The 25,043-nt window shown below is 34.3% G+C and overlaps 1 protein-coding gene across 31 annotated transcripts in view; it reads left to right on the top strand.

The window, feature by feature from the left end:
- Positions 1-25,043, top strand: part of LOC120238610 (sarcolemma associated protein) — a 154,233-nt gene that overhangs the window by 85,493 nt on the left and 43,697 nt on the right. For 6 of the 31 annotated variants that reach the window (XM_039242409.1, XM_039242426.1, XM_039242410.1 and 3 more), the window contains exons 3-13: positions 21-93; positions 4,867-4,903; positions 7,031-7,093; positions 10,824-10,919; positions 11,168-11,239; positions 12,566-12,706; positions 13,778-13,915; positions 15,428-15,596; positions 15,684-15,734; positions 16,199-16,249; positions 20,895-20,957. In XM_039242409.1, coding sequence (XP_039098340.1) covers positions 21-93; positions 4,867-4,903; positions 7,031-7,093; positions 10,824-10,919; positions 11,168-11,239; positions 12,566-12,706; positions 13,778-13,915; positions 15,428-15,596; positions 15,684-15,734; positions 16,199-16,249; positions 20,895-20,957 — 954 coding nt within the window. The remainder of the gene's footprint in view (positions 1-20; positions 94-4,866; positions 4,904-7,030; positions 7,094-10,823; positions 10,920-11,167; positions 11,240-12,565; positions 12,707-13,777; positions 13,916-15,427; positions 15,597-15,683; positions 15,735-16,198; positions 16,250-20,894; positions 20,958-25,043) is intronic. The other 25 variants (XM_039242420.1, XM_039242421.1, XM_039242435.1 and 22 more) reach the window with 7 other exon arrangements.

Below are 25,043 nucleotides of genomic sequence, written 5' to 3' on the forward strand. Positions count from 1 at the left end.
TTATTTGCTTTTTTAAACAGTTACCCATGGGTGTATTGTTTCTACAATAAAACTTTTTCTACCAGATGGTATGGAAGCCCGGCTCCGCTCAGAGTGAGTATAATTTAGTTTTTGTATTAGCTACATTGGTTAATAATATTCTGGATGATGGTATACTGTTAACAGTTCAGGATTATTCTAATAATGGTAGAAAATTAATCCAGTAATTTTAGAATATAATATACTTAATTTTAATTGCTTTTCACGTTAGCTACAATTCTAGTAAATAATAATGTATACGGAGGCATAGGTTATTTTGTTTCCAAATTTAACTTTACAATTTATATTTTGATGGATAATTAGTTGTTTTTCAAAATTTTTAGGGTGTGTAAGTCACTGGTGAGTGATAACTGCATTTAAATTTTTTTTTTTAATTTAGTTTATTTATTTTGAGAGAGAGAGAGAGTGCAGATAGGGGAGGGGCAAAGAGAGAGGGAAAGACAATCCCAAGCCCCATTATGGAGCTTGAACCCATGAACTGTGAGATCATGACCTGAACTGAAACCAAGAGCTGGGTGCTTAACTGACTGAGCCACCCAGACACCCCTAAAAATATTATTTTTAATGTTTGTTTATTTTGAGAGGGAGAATGTGCACACACTCCTGTGGGTGAAAATGGGGGAGGGTCAGCAAAAGAGGAGAAAGAGAATCCCAAGCAGGCTGTGCTCTTTCAAGCACAGAGCCCGACAAGGGGCTCGACTCATGAACCCTGAGATCATGACCTGAACCGAAATCAAGTCTGACACTCAACCTACTGAGCCAGCCACCTAGGTGCCCTGAATGATAACTGTATTTTGATCTGCATTTAACATAGGATTCTTAAAGTATGATTCCCTCTAAAGTTAATGCTGGTATCATGATCTTTTAGGACCTTGAGGGGTGTTAATATAGTTAGTAGCCTATTTTGATGGGAATTTTGGAGGGATTTTCCAATGCTATGTATTTTTTTTTTTTCCTGAAGCAGTGGAAAGATTATTTAAAGGAAGACAAATTTGAAAGAGGGGAGTTACTCATAAAATGTAATGTTAAGATCTAAATATGAGTACATTTTAATCTTGGCGCTTTTCACAGATTATCATTATGTAGTAATTACTAATTAAATTTAAGTATTTTTATTTGCAAGGGAGGTATAGACCTTTTTTCTATACCCAGCATAATACTTTTTATCCTTCAAAAGCAAAGACAAAGATTTGAGGTTGGGAGGTTAAGATAAGCAGTAAGTTGAAGGCAAAGTAGAGTAGTAAGAGGAAAGAATGAAAAAGAAAGCAAAGAGAGGCTCCTCTATTACCATGGCAGTCTGTGCTTTCATTAGAATTACTATATATTTTGCTTCAGTGAGAAGCTACCTTTTTTTTTTTTTTAGCTTTAAGGATATCTGAAGCAAAACAAAAATTTTTAAACATTTTATTTATTTAAAAAAATTTTTAATGTTTATTTTTGAGAGAGAGGGGGAGAGGTTGGGAGCAGGGGTGGGGGAGGGGTAGAGAGAGAGGGAGACACAGAATCTGAAGCAGGCTCCAGGCTCTGAGCTGTCAGCACAGAGCCTGATGTGGGGCTCGAACTCATGTACTGCGAGATCATGACCTGAGCCAAAGTCAGAGGCTTAACTGACTGAACCACCCAGGCACCCCTTAACATTTTAAATTCAAAACAATCTGTTTCCTAGTCTATATTATAGTTTAGTTATTAAAAATACAGTTAACTTTGGGAACTTTAATGTGACTCAGCTTTTATGAGTCAAGGGGTAAGTTTTTAAAAATAAGAATAACTATTAATCAGCTAATGATACGTGGCTTCTTAAAGACCTTGATGTTTCTGTGTGATAATGAGATTTTTCTTCCATGGAGCTAAAAGCTTTGAGCAGTTATATAAAGGGTTATCTGTAATCTCAGGTTCCGTCTAGTAGAGCATGTGAATTTCTCAGTCTATGTTTCGTGAACTATGTACCCCTGTCCTTCTTGTTTTCCTGCTGCTTTTCATCTTTGTCCTTCTTTCCTTCTCATTGTTTGGTTTTTCTTATGTGGTTAAATATTAGCATCATTTAAAATTTTGCAGCCAATTTCATTGTACATAATCTGGCTGACTTTCTGGAAAAGATGATTTGGGACAGGCACTGCTCCAGAGCTGGAGGAAGATCAGAACGGTCTTTAGAGGCAGATAGTCTGTTTCAAAGCCCGACTCCACCTATTCTGTGACTTGATCAGACCTCCTTTTTCTCATTTGAAAAATGAAGATAACAGGAGTACCTGTGGAGCAGGAATTTTATAAGGAGGATTAAGCAAGTTTGTGCACTTAAAGTTTTGTGTACTACCTGGCATATATTAAGCACACGATAATCATTGGTTCGTTCTATTACTGTAATCTTTCTTAGCATTCAAGATATTTTTTGGGTACAACAGAATGCTTAGAGTTTAAGGTACGTTGTATACATACCATTTAATGCTTTTAAGATCTTCACTAGATAATTCTCAAAAAGTTGGTTATTGGGTGTCTGGGTGCCTTGGCTGAGCATCCAACTCTTGATTTCTGCTCAGGACATGATCCCAGGGTTGTGGAATCAAGCCCTATGTTGGGCTCTACACTGAGCATGGAGTCTGCTTAAGCTTGTCTCTCTCTTACCTCTGCCCCTCTCCCTTGCTTGTTCTCTCTCTTTCTCTCTCTCAAGAAAAAAAAATTCTTTTTCTTCCTTGATTTTTATTATATCACACAAATATTATTTTATAAAGTAATCTGTACACCCAGCATGGGCTCAAACTCATGACCCTGAGATCAAGAGTTGTGTACTCTGCTGGCTGAGCCAGCCAGGCACCCCTCTACAAATAATTTTTAAATGATAACAAACAGAGAAATTGCCTGTAATTCCACAATCCTAACACTAAATATGATTTTCTTCTTCTGCATTCCCTATTGCATATGAACTTTTCTTATAATCCAAACAAAATACATCTATTTCCAAGATAGTTTCTGTAAAATACATACCACACACACACACACACACACACACACACACACACACACACACAAATAAATATATTACTTACTGAATGCTTAGCTGGATTTTTAGACTTTGGTTAACTAAATTTTCACAAGAACAGAAAATTTTGTACTTTGGTCACTAAGAAAAATAGAATAAAAACCCCTGAGTACTTTTTGGTTCATTTAGACTTTATTAAGTTCATTTTCCTATATGTGCATATCAACAGAGAAAAAGGTATATAAGGTTACCTCTGGGTGCTGGCATTAGGTAATTTTTACTTATTTCCTCTTATTACTGCACACACGTAATCAATATGTATTACTTGTATAGTGAAGAAAACAAAAGTTACATTTAAGATGTCTATCCCATGTTTATGGGGTAGAGAGAAAAGCTAAAGTTGGCCTAATTTTTAAGCCTTTATTAGGCACCAGCTTTGCCAGGGCATTGTGATAGATTCTGGGGATCCAGACATAAATTGGTCACAATGCCTAAAAACACACATGTGAAAATGAAGAAGTAAAGGGTTCTATGATCTCAATGGGAGTCTGTACAGGACCATGTATGCTCAGAAGGGAGGGGTGTGCTGGTTCATATTACTCCATTTTATTCAGTGTTTTAGTGTATTTGTGACTAATTGGATTGAAACAATTCTTAGGATGTTTGTGGTTACTACAGTGGGATCAGAGTTGTCATTTCTGTGTCATTTATGTGTAAATTGTCATTTATGTGTAAGTCATAGATCGGTTTCCCATTAGTTTACACGTGATTAACCAGTTGAATCTAGGAGCTTTACTCTAGTCAACCTTCAAGGTGACCATTACCAGAGTAGCAGCTATGATATGGATATGGAGTGATTAGCAACTGGTAGGGGATGTGGGTGGTAACCTTGCTTTGTGTTCTCTCTACTCACCCCAGTCCCCACACAGTAGCTTACCAGGTATTGTAAGATAGGGTCCCTGGCTTCCTTAGCTGCTGCGTTCTCCTGGGAGTGGTAGTAGAATCAAGTGCTACTAGGTTCAAGGTACTGTTTAAAGCTCTTTATTTATATTAACACATTTAATACAGTAACCCCTGGAGTTGTTTTTTTTAATGGTTATCCCCATTTTATAGAGAAGGAAGCTGAGACATCTAGTGCTTATTAGGTAACTTGCCCAAGATTGCACAGCTGGTAAGTAGAGCCAGAATTTGGACCCAGGGAGCCTGCCTACTTAACTGCTACACGACACTGCCTATCTGTCAGTACTTTATAAGGCTGAAGAGGCAATTAGTACCAATTATACTGTCTGTTTACTGCTTAGTTTTAAAGAGGTATACGGAGTTTAGTTTCCTACTTACATTTAAGCTTTCAGTTATTAATGTGTGAAGTGGCTCGATGGAGAATAGTAATACTCTTTGGTTAGCTAAAATTGTTCTCCACGAGAACAAGTTTCCAGATTATAGATTTCTTTCAAATAGAACCTTGATTTTTAAGACTTCGTGTATAGGAACATTTAATTTTAAAGGAAAGTAATTTACACGTTCCAAAATGAAAAATGGATATCTAGAAGTTCTATAGCCATGAAACTCACCAGAGCCCTCATTAAATAGTGGATCCTCAAAGGGCATTTAATATATTTTGAATTTCGAATTTGTCTTTAAAAATATATTATGTGTAAAAGGTAGATCTGTGTATTTATTACCTTGTTTTCTAAGAATGCTATGTATTTATGAAGGATTAAAAAATAATTCACATTCTTTTAATTATGTGAAAGCATGTGTAGCAACTTTGGAGTTTAAGATATTCCGGTACTGTCATACTGTGTCCTCTGTTGTCAGGAAATTAGATAAAAAGTCTAAATTTTTCTTTTCAGTGTCATCCATGCTCCATTACCAAGTCCTGTTGACAAAGTAAGTTAGTAATGATTTTTTTTTCCAAATTAACTCAACTATATTGCTTTGGAAAATGTTTTTCTTGGTTTTTAATATGCTTTACCTAGAAATTTATTTTTCTTCTGTAACAAAGTACATGCAGTGTATATTTGGTTAATTGCAGTCTACTATTTGGAAATTTTAGGGTGGGTGTTTCTTAGGAGAAGCCCTTGTTATCTCAAGTAAAGGGCTGGTTGTATAGACTAGGAGATCTTATTTTGTGCCTAGCCAGAAGTATGAAAGTGTTAGTGACTGATGTTTATTCTGGAATACAATTCTGTCTAGAAATATTTATTAGTTTTTCTGCCCAAACATTCCCCAACATATATGTAGAAATACAGAAATAACAGAAATACAGGTTTACAGAAATTGTTCTTTTATTGTCCTTGAAAATCAGTTTTAACCTGATTTGGTCAGAAACTTTGCGATAATTACTTGTTAGTATTTTTCCTTTTGTTCAGAAATAATGTGGTAATAAACTGTAGATATCATTGCTTAATAGCAAAAATATATATATCTTTTGATATTAATGTAGATTTTTTTTTCTTAGTGTACTGACTAAACTATTGGGAAAATAGTTTACATTTTTTTCTTCCATGTGGATAAAGACTGAAAGCCAGCCTGAAACTGAAGTTCTCTGTTAAATTCCTTTTTTAGAAGTAAAAGTGGTTAATCATCAAGTTCAGCGATCCCAAGAATTATTTCAGTAGTAAATAATGACCTTGCCAATTTAGGACTAACTTTTAAAAATAATGCCGCTTCTCTGAATTCTAGTTAGCATATTTTTTAAAAAATATGCTTTCTGAGCTTAATCAGGAATGATGCTATTAACATCATTAGTAATGATGTTATATAAAAGGCATGGTGGTATTAAGGATATGGACAGATGTTACAGCAACCTATCAGTACCTTCTTTGGTGGTGGTGGTGTTGGGGGGTGCAGAAATAATGGCACGGTTCTATGTTCCACACTTGGGAGAAACCCTTATAGAAGGTAATGTTTCATAATACTCTTGAATTCTAAGTATTTTTTTTCTGCAATTTGTAGTTAAAACACCATTATTTCCTATCTTTTTCTTCTTAAACCTACTTTAGTTTAAAGAAGAAAAAACAGACAAAGCTCTTTTCTTTTTTCTTTCTTTTTTTTTTTTAATTTTAATTTTTATTTATTTCTGAGAGAGAGAGAGAGTGAGAGTGAACAGGGGAGGGTCAGAGAGAGGAGACAAAGAATCTGAAGCAGGCTCCAATTTCTGAGCTAGCTGTCAGCACAGAGCCCGACACGGGACTCAAACCCATGAACCATGAGATCATGACCTGAGCCGAAGTCAGAGACTTAACTGAGCCACCCAGGATCCCCTCTTTCTTTCTTTTTAAATTTTTTTTTAACATTTATTAATTTTTTGAGAGACAAGGGGAGCATGAATGGGGGAGGAACAGAGAGAGAGGGCAACACAGAATCCGAAGCAGGCTCCAAGCTCTGAGCTGTCAGCACAGAGCCTGATGTGAGGCTTAAAACCCACAAACAGTGAGATCATGACCTGAGCCAAAATCGGACGCTTAATCAACTGAGCCACCCAGACGCCCCTCTTTTTTTTGTTTTTTAGAGACCTATTTTCATTGCTTCTGGTTAGTGGACAAAGCATTGTATTTCATGTCCTGTCTCTCCCCATACCCTCACATACAAATCCCATTTTGAAGATGGCTACCTGTAAATGAATTGTGATTTGTTGACATATTGGAGAAGTATTTAACAATGAATTTTAAAGGGGGAAAATACAGATCTATTGATTTAGGAGTTATTTCTGGATTAAGAAAGGGCTTTGTTGCTTTTGGCTGTGCTTGTGATTTGGTTTATCAAGGAGTTTTTTCATGAGTAGTACTTGTTTCACCACCCTGCTTATAAATCTCAGACTAGTCAACAAAATACCATTTACAAATTCTACACATGGGACAGAAATATTTTGAAAATGAAAGGAACTGGTTAAGCTAAAAAATAATTTTTATTTTGCATATTTCAGTAAATAGACATTTCAAGGACTTGGTTTGCTTTAAAGTCTGTTATAAATGTTTTGTGTGACTATTGGTATTTGTGTCATTTTGTTTCTAGGTTGCTGCTAACACTCCAAGTATGTACTCTCAGGAACTATTCCAGCTTTCTCAGTATCTACAGGTAAAAGTAAATCTTGAAAATTCTTAGTTTTTAAAAGGAGAATTAAAGAACTTAGGTTTAATTTTGCTAGTTCACAAATACAAGGTAAAGAAATACTGGCTGGCTATAAGTACAAAAGAATATCTTTTCAAAGTAAAAAAAAAGGATTAAAATTAGGTCTTGTGAAGAAAGATAGAATCAGGATTATTAAATCTAGAAAAGATAAGGTTCTGTACAAGAGAAGTTTTTGTCATTTAAATATGATACAGTTTCAAAATAATTCTTTATCCATAGATGACTTTTAAAGAAAATTAAATCTGGAGAGATTTTGGTTGCATAGTATAATAGCAAATAATTATATAGCACTTACTGTATGCCAGACTTTGGTCTACCTCTTTGCTTCCATTTATTTAATCTTCAGAACAATCCTGTAAAGTACATACTTTATTCCCATTTTTATAGACAGAGGAACTGATGGCCTGGAAGGTTAAATAATTTACACAGTATTACATACCTACTCTGTAGTAGAGCTGGGATTTGAACCCAGACAGTCAGACCTCAGAGTCTCTGTCCTTAACCACTGTGCTATGCTGCTGAGTCTGTAGAAAGACATCTTGATGAGGCAGATACATGGAGTGGGCTCCTGAAGAGAAAGAGCTATATAAATCTTTAAAAAGGAAACAAGTGGTGTGTGTGTGTGTGTGTGTGTGTGTGTGTGTGTGTGTGTTTTCTCTTGATTTTGGGAGATTTGGGCTGGATTATGTTCTTATTATTCTGGTGAGGGAGCATAATGAAGAAAAATCCTAGATAAGGAATTTAGAAATTGGACTTTTTATCTTGGCTCTGTTGCTGAGTTCTATGACTTTGAGTGACTCATATCACATTTGTAGGTCTTCCATTGCTTTTTAAAATGATAAGACCAAACTGGTGATCCTGGTTCCTACATTCCTTTAAAGGAATCAATCACTAAAAGCAGTTCTCTCTTGGTTAAGAATGTACAAATCTGTGAAAATTGTCAGAGTAATAATCACATCTTACCTTCTGCTGGGTGTTATATAATGGTGCATAGAAAAGCAGAGTTGCACATTTGCAGTTTAAGTAGAATGTCTAATAGCACAGACTGTAGCCAGAGTTCCCTGTACTCAATCTGAGGCTTTAACCTCCTACCTTTTGGGAAAGTTGTTTAACCCTTTTGTGTGCCTCATTTTCTTAATGTGTGATATGAGTATAATAATAGCACTTATCTCACAGAATTGTTAGGAATAAATGAATCAATATATATATATGTGAAGCACTTAGAACAGTGCCTGGCACATAAAATATATGCCATACGTGTTAGCAGTTGTGTACCACTCAAAAGAAGGTACGTTAATTGACCTAGATCTCTCTTATTTTTAGAAGTAGAAGAAAACTTTGAGATTAATCTGGTCCAACCTTCCATTTTTCACATGAGAAATATGGGGCTCATCTAGATAAAAATGATTCCCAAGGCTATATACACTGTATACTTATCAGTCATCACGGATTGTGAATCTAATGTCCTGACTCACTCAATACTCTTTCCAACTTTGTCTGTTTTTTGCATATTTGTAGGTGGGCATAATCTTTCATTGTTCTTTTCTGATTTTTTAATTTTTTTTTAATGTTTTATTTATTTCTAGGAGAGAGAGAGAGAGCGTGAGCAGGGGAGGGTCAGAGAGAGAGGGAGTCACAGACTCTGAAACAGGCTCCAGGCTATGAGCTGGCAATCAGCACAGAGCCTGACGCGGGGCTCGAACCCACGAACCGCGAGATCATGACCTAAGCGAAAGTCGGACGCTTAACCGACTAAGCCACCCAGGCGCCCCTATTCTTTTCTGATTTTTGAGAGAATATTATACTGTGCTTTTTTTTCTGTATACCTCTGTGTGAATTGCTGAAGTTCTAATGTAAATTGTAAAACTTTTGAATAAGAGCTGGTATAGATACATGTCATGCCTTAGAACTAAAAGTAAAGAACTGGAAGTATTAGATTTCTGTTAGGATGTGGTTCGTGGAATTATGAAACTCTAAATGGAATTGAGTTTAAAAAGGTGAAATTACACCACCTAGTGGAAGTAGTGATTATTTGGTGGCTTTGTTTTTAAGTAAAATTTTTTGCAGCATTAGTGTAATTTTCTGAATATTAGGAATGTGTTAAGAGCTTAAAATAAACTTGACAACTAGTCTCTTTTAAGTATAGGCTGTTTTATGGCCTTTGTTAGATTCCTTAATCTATACTTACAGAGTTACATAAAAAAACTACCTCTAACTCTAATTAGATCAGATTTTCTCTGATCATTATTTATCACGGATGTGGACAACAATAAATGCATGCTTTAAACCTCAAGAATTGTGTTTGAAGCATACCCTTCTTTGTTGAGGTGGCTCCACAGGTATTAGGGTAGTAAGTGTTCTTCTTTGGCTAATGACAGGAATTGAAGAAAGTGAAATTTAAAATTGTGCCATAACCACTGTTGAATGCTGTGTGAACATTTCCACCTTGACTTCTAGTGAAGGAGACCCTCTTAACAGCTATCAAATGTTAAGTGATCTAGAGAGAAGGTTTGCTTGTTAATGTCCTTCTCTGGAAAAATATTCCTTTGGAGTTGCCAGATAGTTATATAACTCCTTGACTCCTTAATTACATTAGTGGACTCTTATTTTTGGCATATTCGATTTCTCCTAAGTAATATACAGTCTCAAAGAATCAGAACACCTGACAATGCAATAGATTGTGAAAGTGAAACAGTCTTTCTCTCCCCTTATATATATATATAAAACATATATATATATATAAAACATATATATATAAAACATATATATATATATATTTATATATATATATAAAACATTCTTTTTTTTAAAATGTTTTATTTATTTCTAGGAGAGAGAGAGAGACAGCGTGAGCAGGGGAGGGTCAGAGAGAGAGGGAGTCACAGACTGAAACAGGCTCCAGGCTCTGAGCTGGCAGTCAGCACAGAGCCCGATGTGGGGCTCAAACCCACAAACTGCGAGATCATGACCTAAGCGAAAGTCAGACGCTTAACCGACTAAGCCACCCAGGCGCCCCTATATATATCACATTCTTAAAAGGAAAAATTAAAAGACATTTCTAATTTAGATGTCATCCATGCAGCTAAGCCATTAAGAAGTATCTTTTTTACTGACCACATTGTTTGGCTTAGGTTGGAATGAGTTTGTTCTGAAAGATATGTATATATTTTTGAAAGTATGTATATATAAAATGCAGGGCTAACCATTTGTTGTATTCTTCTATTCTGGGTTTCCTTTTTTTCCCCCCTTAACTCTTCCTATGTATGAATGTATGTATGGGGGTATGGAGGTGTGGAGGTAAGGAAGTAAGTAAGCTCTATGCCCAACGTGGGGCTTGAACCTACAACCCCAGGATCAAGAGTCATGCTCGACTGACTGAACCAGCCATGCTTCTCTTTTAAAGTCACTCTTGTGAATTATGAGTAAAAAGAAAACAAAAACAAGAGAACTTGTTTTCTGTTAACAGTGGTAGGTGCAGCTAGAGTACCCCTAACAGACCAGGAAATAAGGCTAAAATGATGTGGCTTATATATTTTTTACAAGCTGGATTTGTCAGGTTTGAAAGTAAAATACAAAGTGGGATAGGAGAATATTTTCAGAATGTGCTAAAAATTGATTACTCTTCAAGGGATTATACTGAGTTCATTAGAATCTCTTTTATGATTTGTAATATTAGGAGGCCTTACACCGGGAACAGATGTTGGAACAGAAGCTAGCCACACTTCAGCGGCTACTTGCCATCACCCAGGAGGCCTCAGATACCAGTTGGCAGGTATTCCAGTTGCTTTTGTATTCATAGTTTAATATTTCTTAAATGTTGATTAAACTAAAACTGAAATTTTTTAGCAGGCAAAGGCAGTTATTTCCTAATGACCAAATATCAAACATTTAGCATTTTACAGTGGGTGTTGGTCAGTGTTATGATTTTACATCTTTTTTTTTGGCAGTAGCAACCATTTTGATATGTGTTATTTTTTAATTACCCTGGGATTTTATTTATATTTAATTTTTCTTCAACAGGCTTTAATAGATGAAGATAGACTCTTATCACGGTTAGAAGTTATGGGAAACCAATTACAGGCATGCTCTAAAGTAAGTATTAATCTCAAGTAAGGGTTCATAAAGAAAAATTTGTAAAATTTTTTTGTATAGCTTCATTTCTTTGCCTGTCATTTTGAGTACATTCTAAAGCATTTATATGTTTTCTCCATTCTTTTAAATCTTTTGTCATTATAGGAAATTTCAAATATACATGTAAGGACAAAGAATTGTATATTGAATATCCATGTATAACTCTCTTTTTTCTATCATTTGACATTTGCTGGAGAAACTGAATCATTTGTCCTCTATAGTTTGCCTCAATCTGGACTGTTACTTAACCATTCTTCTAACTCCCCACCCACACTGTAAATTGGTAATTTGATCTAGAGATTTTACCTGATTTAGGCTCAACTCTTTTTTGCCAACAGTACTTCGTGAATAGTATTGTGTACTTTCACCAAAAGGCACCATAATCTAGTTGTCTTTCTTTTTGACATATTAGCAGCCTTTGATGATCCTTGCCTGATCCATTATTAAGGGTTGCAAAAATGGTGATGTTGTAATTCTATCATTCCTTTATTTGTAGCTGGGTTACTTCTATAAATACTTCTGTTATGTCCCTCTCATAAACTATTTTGTTACCTGAAGTCATTTTCTTTAGGAAAGGCAGATACGTGATTTTCTTTTTTTATTTACTATATTCCAAAATAATGAATTAGTTCTTTCTCATCCACCAAAGAATGACCATGAAGTGGTTTTTTCCCCTCCAAACTAGATTTAAATATATTTCAGGTGTTTCAACCTGTTCCATTTTGTTGTTCTTATTGATGTTCAAATTATTTCACCTTTGATCAACTGTAGCTTTTTCAGTTTGGTGTCTGAGTCCTTTTGGTACAATCTCAGCAGGTTTTCATAGCTTCCTGCTGTCATTTTAGACAAGATGTTCCAGATTCATATTGTACATTTCCTGCCTCAGAGCTGGAATCAGCTTTTTCTTCTAGGTACTGTTATTGCTTTTGTTTTTAACCATTGTGTTAAAATGCTAGGCCCCTTTGAAAGTAAGAGATTATTTTTGCACACAAATGGAAATACTGTAGCTTACAGAGAATATGACAGATAGGAGACTTAATTCATTTTGTACATTTGAGAAATTGTTTGACTTTTTTTTATTGGAAATGTGAATTAGTATATTTGTGAAGGCATAAATTACTAATGGAACTTTTAAATAGAGCTTCAAGCTTCAGTTAATATAGGGGCAACATCATTTGGATTTGTGGTAATATAAAATTCAAAGAGCATCATAATGTGTTGTTTTTTCAAATGGTAAATAATTAAAAAAATAACTTGGTTATAATTACAAATATCTTTTAATCTTAGAATCAAACCGAAGATAGTTTACGGAAGGAACTTATAGCATTACAAGAGGATAAACACAACTATGAGACAACAGCCAAAGAGTCCCTGAGGCGGGTTCTTCAGGAGAAAATTGAAGTGGTTAGAAAACTTTCAGAAGTTGAGGTATTTTAATTTAACAAATACACTATGGTAATATGATTTAAAATTTTTAGCCTAAAATTGCTAATATTCTAGAACATTTTAAACTTGGGTATTATTTCCTTCTATCAAGTAGGAAGGGGTAGTATGCTGTTTTCATTGTTGGGAATTTTCAACATAACCATGTGAGTTTTGGTGCTTGTGGTCCCTAGTTAGTGACTGGGCAAATGAAAATCTAATCAAGGAGTCTTACAATTTGCACTCTGCTTAGGATTCAGCCTTCACACAGTGGACCATAATATGTGCCAGGGTTACCTGGTTTTGCTTTTCTTCAAGTTGAGGATAGTCATTGAAAGGTGGAGAACCTCATCAGTATTCTTATTTACCCATCCTCTAGAGAATAAAACTGTGTCTAACTTTGGAGGTCAAAGGGGAAAATATCTCTAAGGCCCTTTCTAAGTCTTTTAGAAACAATCAAAATGTGATTCTCGTCACTTTAAAAATGACCTAGTTGAAAATGGAGGTCATTCCTTTGAACCACTGCAGAATTACTACAGAAGTTATTTGTTACTGGATTTAGCTAAAATGTCCATTATAAATGAAATAATAAAAATATTATATATAGTGTATAGTACATACTGTGGTATACAGGATAGTAATAGTTTCTGTAATAGCCTCATCCCATAATAACTAATTCACTGTTGTGTCATTAATTTGACATACAAGAAAGTTGCTAGCTGTCTTCTGTTTTCTTATTGATTGTGCAATTATTAAACTTGGTTTCAAGAATTGATAAGCTTAAAATATTTTCAAGACCAAGTTATACCCAGTGGCTCTTTAAAGGAGTAGTTATATAAAAGTAACATCCTTTCCTCCCTGTCCCCTTTCTATTGTTTCATTTTTCAAATTTTTTGTTGTATTTTCTGTTTTAGTATGTACCTAAAATAAATTAAAATTCTTATATTATTTAACTCAGTCTTATATAAAGCCAGGGCAGATGTTAATTTAGAACAGCCCATAGAATTATACTTTCTATAAATTGAAGTTATAACATACATTTATTTTAAATCAGTAATCTGTAAACTTGAATTACAGCGAAGTCTGAGTAATACTGAAGATGAATGTACCCATCTGAAAGAAATGAATGAACGGACTCAGGAAGAATTAAGAGAATTAGCCAATAAATATAATGGAGCAGTTAATGAGATTAAAGATTTATCTGATAAATTAAAGGTATGTATTTACTCAACCTGAAAATGTGTTAATTGTCCCTAACAAACTGGATAGATTAAGAGGTTAGGCATTGCTGAATAGTTGTTGATTTAAATTTGGTAATAGTTAAAATTTGTTGTAAAAATAAGATTCCATTGGGGCGCCTGGGTGGCTCAGTCGGTTGAGCATCCGACTTCGGCTCAGGTCATGATCTCACAGTTCGTGGGTTCGAGCCCCACGTCGGGCTCTGTGCTGACAGCTAGCTCAGAGCCTGGAGCCTGTTTCAGATTCTGTGTCTCCCTCTCTCTCTGACCATCCCCTGCTCACGTGGTCTCTCTCTCTCAGAAATTAAAAAAAAATAATAAGGTTCCATTTAGCCCCATTGCCAGAGACAATTGAAACTCTGTAAAAGCTGACATATTTCATTTGGAAGGAAATAAATAGTACTTCACAACAGGCATTTTTAAATATATAATAGGAAGTAGATGCAAATCTGCGAGCCTCAAGATATTTAGACTTCAAAAAAAATTTTTTTTACATTTATTTATTTTTGAGAGATAGAGACAGAGCGTGAGTGGGAATGGGCAGAGAGGAGACACAGAATCTGAAGCACGCTCCTGAATCTGAAGCAGGCTCCAGGCTCTGAGCAAGTGTTCAGCACAGAGTCCAACATAGGGCTTGAACCCATGAACTGTGAGATCATGACCAGAGCCGAAGTCAGACACTTAACCAACTGAGCCATCCAGGCGCCCCTAGACTTTCTATAAACTTGAATGTGCTTATCCTTGGGCAGCCCCAAAAGCAGATATTAGTGCTGGAGCAAGCCCAGGGGACCTTGGAGTGATTTGCAATGGACCCTTGTAGCCTCTAGGGATGCTGTTAACTGCTTCAACTGCAGCTCCCTGTAGCTTGGGTGTAGGATTCTTAGGATAAGGACAAGACCAGACCATAAATGTCCTTTAAAATGTTATAACTGAGTTTGTGAAGTCCCATCTTTATATCATTCAAAGCATGATTCAGTGGCTAGAAGATACGTATTTGTTAGAGAAGACCCGGGCAACATCTCCTCTATGTGGTGGGTGAGAACCACTAATAGTTGTAAAGATTGGTCTTGTTAAAAGGAGGTCATCTTGAAAAGTGCTTATAATTATCATTCCTTCAACTAAACACAATTTAGTTTACAATTTCAGAGTAAGTTACATTTTAGAACTTACAAACTGATTTAAACAATAGTAATTTCAGGGAAAAACTGTATATATTTCCCTCTTGAAAACTGTGGAGTTTTTAATTTTGACACTGTTATCTATATGGATTAGGCCTGCTTGCCTGCTACAAGTTTTTCTTTCCTAGATGTCATGGAAGTATGACCCCAACGCACAACACTTGTGACATCATTTTAACATTTACAAATATGTCCTATAATGTTGAATATTTTTCTTAGAAATTTATGTGAATTAAAGCAGTCCTCCTTAAGGCCTCTAAAAGCAAGTTCAGACTATAAAATAACTGATTTTTTTTTTTCTCTCTAAACAGGTAGCAGAAGGAAAACAAGAAGAAATCCAACAGAAGGGACAAGCTGAGAAAAAAGAATTACAACATAAAATAGATGAAATGGAAGAAAAAGAACAGGAGCTCCAGGCAAAAATAGAAGCTTTGCAAGCTGATAATGACTTTACCAATGAAAGGCTAACGGCTTTACAAGGTAAGTTAGCTAATCCAGAAATTGATTTGATTTGATTTTTTTTCCTTTTATCTGTGAAATACCTTTTTCTTGGACTTTTATTTGCAGTACGGTTAGAACATCTTCAGGAGAAAACTCTTAAAGAGTGCAGCAGCTTAGGTAGGTGTGTCACCACATTTCTTATCTAAAGCTGAATTTTTATCATTGAATTTCTGATATTTACTGTCTCATTGGGTACTTATTTTTTATGTATTAGGTAGAATATATCCACACTCTTTCAGAAAATTTTCTACAAAAGTATGCTTCATTGCCACTAGTGGGCACTGTTGTTTAGGCCTTGAGATGAAATTTGTGCATCTGAGAAGCTCTACTTAGAGATACTTAAGTAAGAAAAGTACAAACACAGCAGGATTCTTTTTCATTTGAGGTTCACTGGAAGGTTCCTAGGCAGTTGTAGCTTTTTCTCTGAGTTTATAGAAAATGATCCCTTGAACCCTTCTTGGAAAAATAAATTCAAAGTGTTCTATACTGTCTTAATGCAAGTAGGAATACAAAATGCCATGAGACCAGTTTTAAAGTAACCCTTTCTTTGATCAGGCAATGATACACTGTCTTAATCCTAGGGATACAAGTTGATGACTTCTTACCTAAAATAAATGGGAGCACAGAAAAAGGTAGTGTAAAAACCTTAAATGTTTTCCTTTCATGATATCCTTTTACTACTTAAGCAGGATAGAGAGATCAGCATTTTAAGGTTTTCATTGTTTGGAATAAAAAGCATGCTGTTCATGGACCATTGAATCCCAGCTTTTATAAAAAGCTTCCCTTTATTTTGTAATTCTTAAAGCTCTGATTTTTGGTTAGATATCCCTTGTTATATGGAAATTTTAATGATCTAACTAACAGGAAAATGCTCAAGTGCAACTTTAGCATTGATTTATATAGCATAAAATTAACTTCTCCCCCAATATATTTTTCAAAGAACTCCACTATCATTTTCTTCCATTGAGTACTGCTTCCTTGGAATATGGGGCCTCTGTTTTTAATGTTTGTGTCCTGCCCCATCCCTGGCCATGAGTTTACTTAACAGTGCATTGAGCTCTTGGATGTGTCATTGAAGCTGCTTTCTTTATACTGTACATCTCTTTCTTTAATCAGAGAAAACAGGGTCAGTCATTTCTACTATCTGAAAAATCCTTTATTAGTTCTTGATACTGTGACCCTTCTTTCTGGATAGCTTGCCTTATCTCTTGCCAAAAATGTATAGCCACTATTGGTTTTCCTGTTACTGCATGGGGTACTTTTTACCCATTGACTTGTACATTCCTTCAGTCATGAAGATCCCCCTTCGCCCTCCCCTTTCCATCCATCCAACATTAATTGAGCACCAACTATGTGCCAGATTCTGCATTAGACGCTTGAAGCTCAGAATGACTAAAATTATTTTCTGTATTTACAAATCTGTGTACCTCTGATCTTAGTTTTTATATAGAAGTAAGTGGAAGACATCAAGGTCAGTACTCAGAACTTCTTATTAAATTTTTTTTTTCATGTATCAGGGGATATCTTTATCGTTCTTGGGCAGCAACCAACTCTGATAAAGTTAGGGGTGCTTTTTTTGCTCTTGTTTTTGTTTGGTTGGTTTTTAGTTAGGAATTGGCAAAATAGGCTTAGGTAATTATCTAGGTATGAGCTTGCAAGTTCAAGACCTAATAATATTACATATGTTCTATAAAAATCTCAAAACTCTAAATTAGAAATTATTGTCATTAATCATTGTTATTTGACTATTCTGTATATATTTTATAAAATACGTCAACATTTTAGAATTCCAGTTTGAGTTTCAATTTGAGAATTTTTAAAGGTGTAGTTTATATTCATCCCAGTATTACTAATTTTATTAATATTACTAATATTATTAATTTGTTTATTACCTATATTTAGTGAGCATATAAAATGACTTAATCCTCATTTTCTAAAAGGTTGTTATCATTAAATGAGTTTTTATTTTTTGTTGTCATTATTTGCCTTTTTTTCCTCTTTCTGACATGAACACCTTCCAATCACCATTTTGATTGGAGCATGTATTTATTAATAATGTTAGTGTTAATTCAAGCTGGAAACACGTTATTCCTTCAGTTAAGAGAATCCTTTAATGTACACTAAATCATCTTTAGATGTTATCAGATTTAGGGTTATAAGATTACTGCTAAATGGTTTTTTTTTTTTTGTCAATTCCAATTGATTTAGATGAGAATAGCTAGAGACAACTTGATTTAAGACTGAATAAGTTATTTTGGATATAATTTACTGATTATAAGGTACTAAATAAGGTACTTCTTCTGTTCTTCTATAATTTTTCACTTGCTAGTATGTTTGGTTTTTTAGTGGTGATAAATTGGTGTGGGGGTGACAAATAGTATATCTTTAATGAGACAGAATAGTAAATATCTTGATATGCACAAAAGCTTCATTACACCAGATTTAGTGTACAGTGGATTTTGGAGTAAGATGGGTCTGCTCTGAATCATTTGTTAAAGAATAGCAAGCTAGTTATCAAGCATTCTAATATTACCAAAAATCCATAACCATAATATGCCAGCAGATATGACTTTAACTAAAATTAGTCTTTAAATAGTAGAGAACCAATTATAGTTATAAGAGAATATTTTTAAAATGTCTGAAGATGTTAAGATCAATACTATTTATCTAATAAACTTTATTTTTGAAATTACTTTAAACTACCTGCTATAAGCATAGGTTTTATACTATAAAATTTTCTGTATCTTCTCTAATAGGCATATTTGAATATACCTTAATATAGAAAAGCACTGTCTAATAGAAATATTATGAGAACCACATATATAATTTAAAAATTTATGGAAACCACATTAAAAATATAAAAAGCAGGTAAAGTGTTAATAATGTGTTTTGATAATGTTAATTACTTTGACCTACTACATCCAAAATATTATTTCAACAATATAATCAATATTAAAATACTATAAGTGAAGTATTTCACCTTCTTTTTTCCTTAGTAAGCCTTTGAAACCAGTAGATATTTATTTTATACCTACAGCACATCTCAATTCAAACTAGCCATTTTTTCAGGGCTCAGTACCCACATGTGTATAAATAAAACACATTTTAAGTAGCACAGTTCTCTATTATGTTTCTGTATCTGTTTTTTCTTTGCATTTCCACAGCCCTGTTTGGAATCTTACACATGCCTCCCTGTCCCTGCCTTCCCTGCGCTAAGTAGCTCATTCTTTTTGTATCTCAGTGACATCTTTTATAGTTTTGGCAAAATGAATTCCCAAGGAACTGAATTCAAGTAATGAAGTACTTAAAGTATCATCATCCAAATCCTTTACATGTACTATCTGAAATATTTTTCCTCTCAGGTGTCTTAGAAAATGCCTTTGTAGAAATCATATATATAATATATATATAATAATATATTAATCTTGCATTTTATCTAAACTAGTATAATAAACACTTTAATGTAGAGTCCAGATAGCAAAATCAGAGTAGATAAAAGGTTGATTTGAGGCTTGATCAGTAATGGTGGGATGTACTACATCAATAAATGTCATCTAAAGTCCTGTGATGATAGTCTGAAATTCTGTTTCAAATAAGTTCCATAAAGTCCTTTAGGTTAAAATTTGGCTTCAAATGAGTTTTCATATTTAACCATGATGTTGTGTAGTTGAAGTTCTGAAAATGTTATCACAGCTTAGATAGGATTTACGTAAAACAACTTTTGATCTTGGTAATTACTATTCAGCTGAGGGCTCCTGTTTAGGATTTCTTGGCGCCAATCAGCAAATGCTATTTATTAGACTTGTATAATTTTTATCTTTTGTATTTTATTATTTTTATTATATATATATAGAGAGAGAGAGAGCAGGAGGAGAGGGACAGAAGGAGAGAAAGAGAATCATAAGCAGGTCCTACACTCAGTGTGGAGCCCGATGTGGGGCTTGATCCCAAGACCATGATATCATGACCTGACCCAAAATCAAGAATTAGATGCTCAACCAACTGAGCCACACAGGCGCCCCTAGATTTTTTTTAAATTTCTGTTGTAGTTAGCCATTTTTCTTCCTTTTGGGGCTATATCATATCTCTATATAGTATAACTATATAACTATGCAATTATGTACAACTATATACACACATATATTACATATATATAATTGTTGACTGGAGGCTCTGTGTACCATGTAAATAGATAAAAAATAATGATAGATTCGAGTATGAAGGTAAAGAAGGTGTCTATTAGTAAAGATGTCAAGAGAAGCTAACCAATGATTAGAGTAGGAGATGCCTGCCCCTCAAAGTTGAGATGATAAGGGGTAAGGTGGGTTGAAAAGAGAAGGAAAAGAGACTTTCACAGTCAGAGTGCTACTAACCCATGTCCTCTCTCACAGGTTTTAGTGCTTTCCCACCTTCCAGGTAGTCATCCCTATTGTGATATATTTTTAACACTTGAACTTCCAAAGTCTTTCTAGTAGTTTTGAAAAATCCAGAGATATAATTGAAAGATGTTATCCAGATTTAGAAGTTAACCCTTTGAATCAAAGTAAATAAAGATTATTATAATAGCTGAAAAGAGCTCTACTGTTAGGTTTTGATTCTTCTCATTCATTAAAACAAAACAAAACAAATTCTTTTTGACGTGAACAAAACCATTCTCTGAGCTCTTATTTTAAAATATGCCTGGCATTGATTTTAATCATTTGGGTAATATTTTGAGAGTATGGAAAGTACAGATTAAATGACTCAAAGGAAAGGTTATTTGTGAAGTGAAAGCATAAAAATGAAAATATTGCATCAGTTTGTTAAATTTTAAGGTGTTATTTTATGGTATTCTTAAAATATTTATTTTTTGCCTCTTAAGAATAGCTTTGAAGAGGGACTGTTAGAGAATTGTTATTTGACAATTCAGTAAAAGCATATGATAAAATTTAAAAATTATTTACATGTATTTAATAAACTGTCATGGAGAAAGGTATATTTTAAAAGAAAAGAAGCTTTTTAGCAATATATGTCTGTGGTTTTCTTGAGCTCTTTGGATAGAAACTGCACCTTTAAAAGCTAACCAGTCAGTGTACAAATGAATGATTATATAATTCTGAGTCATTTAGCTTTATTAACTCTAAAATATGTCTGCTATTAATATTAAAAATATCTTAAACTTTTATGAATCTTATTCAGAGTTACTCATGTTAATACATTTCAGTTTTCCTACCTTTGCTGTTGGTATTCAAAAACAGCAACAAACGATATCCTTAAAGGTGTTTCTTTCTTTATTAGAGCACTTGCTTTCAAAGAGTGGCGGGGACTGCACTTTTATTCATCAATTCATAGAATGCCAGAGTGAGTACAGAGTATTTTTCACATTGATTTTAATGAAGTCAGGGGCTAACATTGAAAAATGAGAGGAAAAATAAAGATCTCACTGTGTTTGTTATGGTAGAAGTACACAGAGGGCCATCTTCAGACAGCATCGATTCTTCTCATACCAGTTTGGCTTCTCTCTTTTGAGAAAAATATTCTTGTGGCATTTGCCTTCAAATATGAATTTCATATTGCACACAAAAAGGAGGAAGTTTCAAGCTTTTAAATAAAAAATTGTAGTTGAGCAGGGAATGAAATTGAATGTCAAGCACCTGAACTTTCTGTGTGTACACTTAAGAAAGAGTAATAACGTTAACCTGTTTGATTTGCTCTCTAGTTCTATCACAGATTTGGAATTGAATTTCTTAAGTAAGTTCTTAAATGAAGCCATGAAAACATGATTTAGTTTGGGCACTCAGATCTGAAGATGACCCTTAGGGCAGCAGGAACTTTCTAGGGAAGGAATAGGGATAGATTGTCCCACATTCTGACATCAGCCACCTACCCTTGGGAAGTCTATCTTTAATAATACATTAAAGATAGAGAGGTTAGCTTTTGAGGTGATTTAGACCTCTGCTGAATTCTAAGCCAAAGTATCATGAATTTTCTCATACTTGAAAATCACATAGCTGCTTAAATCAGTAGGTTGTGATATTCTCTTGGTCCTCTTAGTGACAATTAAAGGTCATGTGTAACAAAGATTTACTGATGCTATCTATACTTTTCCTACCAGACACACAACTTTGTTGAACATTTTTCTCTGCCTGTTTGCTCTCTTCCCGCCCCCCAGTCTCAGGTTGGGAGGTTGACAGGGTCACACCTGGTAATGATAGCAGACAGAAACTCAGTAGATCCAATGTTATATACTCCTTAGAGATGCCTTAAGGAAACCTGGGATTTCATTTAATAGTTCTAGAAGAGCTTCTATTTTTGTCCATTTTATGTTGTATGTAAGTTTAATATTTTGAAGAAAATCAATGAATAAATATGGCACATTCGTTTGTCCTTTACATTTTTTTCATAAAGCAAAGATTAGTTTATGTTTTTGTTATCTTCTGATTACTAAATTATACTTTTACAGGAAATTGGCACAGGAATTTGGGGCAAAATAATTGGCATCCACTGAAACCGACTAAAAGCAGAATATAGAATTTAAAATATAAATCTTTAGGGGAAGGATTTTATAGTTTCATTACATGTGACCATTGTTTAATAAGTTAATTTTATTTTAAACTTTTGGGGCTTCTATTTTGAGCCCAAAGAAACAAGAACAGAGAACTATCCAAAAGGAAAGCTTACTAAGTTACAATTTGCAAAAATCATTTAAGATATTATCACAAAATGTGTATGTAAAATATTTAGCTGTAGTTGTAACACAGAACAATGTTTGTTTTACATTACGAAAAATATGGCGATATTTGTTTTGTCGTAGTTATGGGGGGAAAATGGGCCAGTAAATATTCAGAGATACAGCAGAAGTTATATAAGTTACCGCAATCTGCTCAACAAGGATATTAGCCAATAAAATTATGTTTACAAAGACTATACAGTGGCATGGGAAAATGTTAATTGTGGTATAAAGAGGGAGAAATGAGAATACAAAATGCTTTCCTTGTGGACAAAGAATGAATGAACCAAAGAACAAAAAATAAAATATGAGTCTTAATAGACATCTGAATCCATTGGGTCCCTAAGTGCAAACGGAAGTTTGGACTGTAAATTCATGTATATACCTAGGGATATAACTAGGGATATAGTCCATTATCTGAATCTTCCCTGTTCCTGAGATTTGGTAGCAAGTAGCAAGAGTTTGGTTAATGAGGATACCAGTTGGATCTCAGAAATTTTCAAATATGTTGGCTCCTTAAATTTGGATAGCCAGAGGTGGCATAGTAAGAGTTAACTCTGATTTGATTTGTTGTCAGAAGGGGTGTTTTCATCATTTTATGACAAGCTACTGGTACAGAAATTGTGGTGTTTAATAAGTATTATGACAAGCAAAGCAAATTTGAATAAAATCTTACTCAGGTGAACTTTCAAAATAATTTTGGTTTATTTTTTTATAATCTCACACAAACTTTTTTGCCATTGTTTTCACTGATAGACATCTTGAACTGATTTATGATCTTGAACATGAAGTTTATATTTTGTGAGCAGTGACACCCTATAGTCTTATTTTCCTGTCTTTTATTGATTTTTTAAAAGATTTTTTATTTTTAAGTAACCTCTACACCCAAAGTAGGGCTCAAATTTATAACCCCGAGATCAAGACTCACATGCTCTACTGACTGAGCCAGCCAGGCACCCCTATTACCAGTCTTTTAAAAAGCAGATGTTAAGTACTTAGATTTCATTGTTTACGGTACTTGTTGTATAGTCCAAATTCACCTTGTGCTTTAAAATTAGAAAGCAAATAATTCACTTCTGTAGGATTCCTCATGTCTTTTTAATATATTTACCGAGGTTTTCAGTTTATGTATATGAACCCATAAGAGAATGGTTTAGTTGTTGGCTGTCTCCATTTACAAGGTGATTTTGATGAAATTAAATGAGTTGGAACACATTTCGGTTTGTTTTCCTTTTATGGTAAAAGAAACTGTGTTTCTTTTAATTCTCTTTTAGGAGAAAAGCTTTTAATCCCAGGCAAAGAGATTGGATTTTGAACAGATTTAAATATAACCTTTTGCATAATTCCAGGACTGTGAAGTAATTTTCTCTGTAAAAATTACCATGTAAAATCTAGAACTAACAAGTAACTTTAATAAAACTTGCTAAAAAACTCCAGCAATATTTTCTTCTTTAGGGATTCAGGCATGAAGTTTGATTTAAGTAGAATTCCACATTCCATGTTCCCTGCAAATTTTAGTTACTCAAGGTTTACCACGTAAACTTAATAAATATGTTAAGGGGCACCTGGATGGCTCATTTGAGTAGGTGTCTGACTCTTGGTTTCAACTCAGGTCATGATCTCCTGGTTTTGTGACTTCAAGCCCCACCTCAGGCTCTGTGCTGACAGCAAGGGGCCTGCCTGGGATTCTCTCTGTCCCTCTCTTTCTGCTCCTCCCCTATTCACACTGTCTCTCTCAAAAATAAATGAATAAACTTAAAAAGAAAAGAAGACTAATACATTGAGACTGTTGTGTTTGCTAAGTGTGCTTTCTGAGTTAAATTGTGCATCTCTAAATCTGTTTTATATATATCCCGTGAACTCTGTCATTTGACTTGTATGCTGAGCACAAAAATAAAAGGTAAAAGGTGGAGAATCTCAGGACATGGAGACTCACTTTATGGGCATAGAGTAAAAAGCAGCTTTCTCCAGGCTACTGCCTGCACTTTACTTCTGCTACTGTTTGTCTGGGTGAGGGCAGAGGCATCACAGCTGTGTACCAGAGAAACTTTCTTTTGAGGTCCACTTTGTACATGCAAACTGCCCTCTCCCTAAACGGCATCTTCCTTTTGATGATTGAGTTAACAAATGCCTTGAAATAAATTTCATGTCTTTGTATTCTTAATCCATGGTTACTATGAGACTTCATGGTTTTTATTATTAGAAGCAGAAGTCTAATTCTCTTAATATTTCATGTTTTATGTAAGTTTTTTGCCTGATTTAAGAAAAAGTCTCTTCCTGCTTCCCACCTCCCTTTTGAAATTACAGTCACTGTCTGTATATGTTTGTCTCATTCCCTCCTTCCTTTTAGGGCTTTGCTCTCACATAAAAATTACCTTATTTGGAGTAATGCGTTGAATCAGTGTTGCTCGGTGACTGTTTACTTTTCATCACTCTGTGAGATCAGCGCCTCTGAACAATCTCAGGCTTATTCTGATTACATATTCCACTTGAAATATTTTTTAATTTTCATTTTTTAAACTTTTATTTCTCTAAGCCAAAGCAAGTTATTTATGACAGAGTAGAATATATGTGGTATGGTTCCCTGCTCATAGTAGTTTATGTCCCCATTATAGGAAAATTCTTAATTTAAACTAGATGTTATTAGACACAAAAGAATACATACTATAGTATTACATTTATGTGAAGCTCAAAACACTAAAATTATAGTATATTGT

Source organism: Hyaena hyaena, unplaced genomic scaffold (genome assembly GCF_003009895.1).
Source record: "Hyaena hyaena isolate Hyena2069 unplaced genomic scaffold, ASM300989v1 scaffold_212, whole genome shotgun sequence".
In the NCBI taxonomy this organism is placed as follows: Eukaryota; Metazoa; Chordata; class Mammalia; order Carnivora; family Hyaenidae; genus Hyaena; species Hyaena hyaena.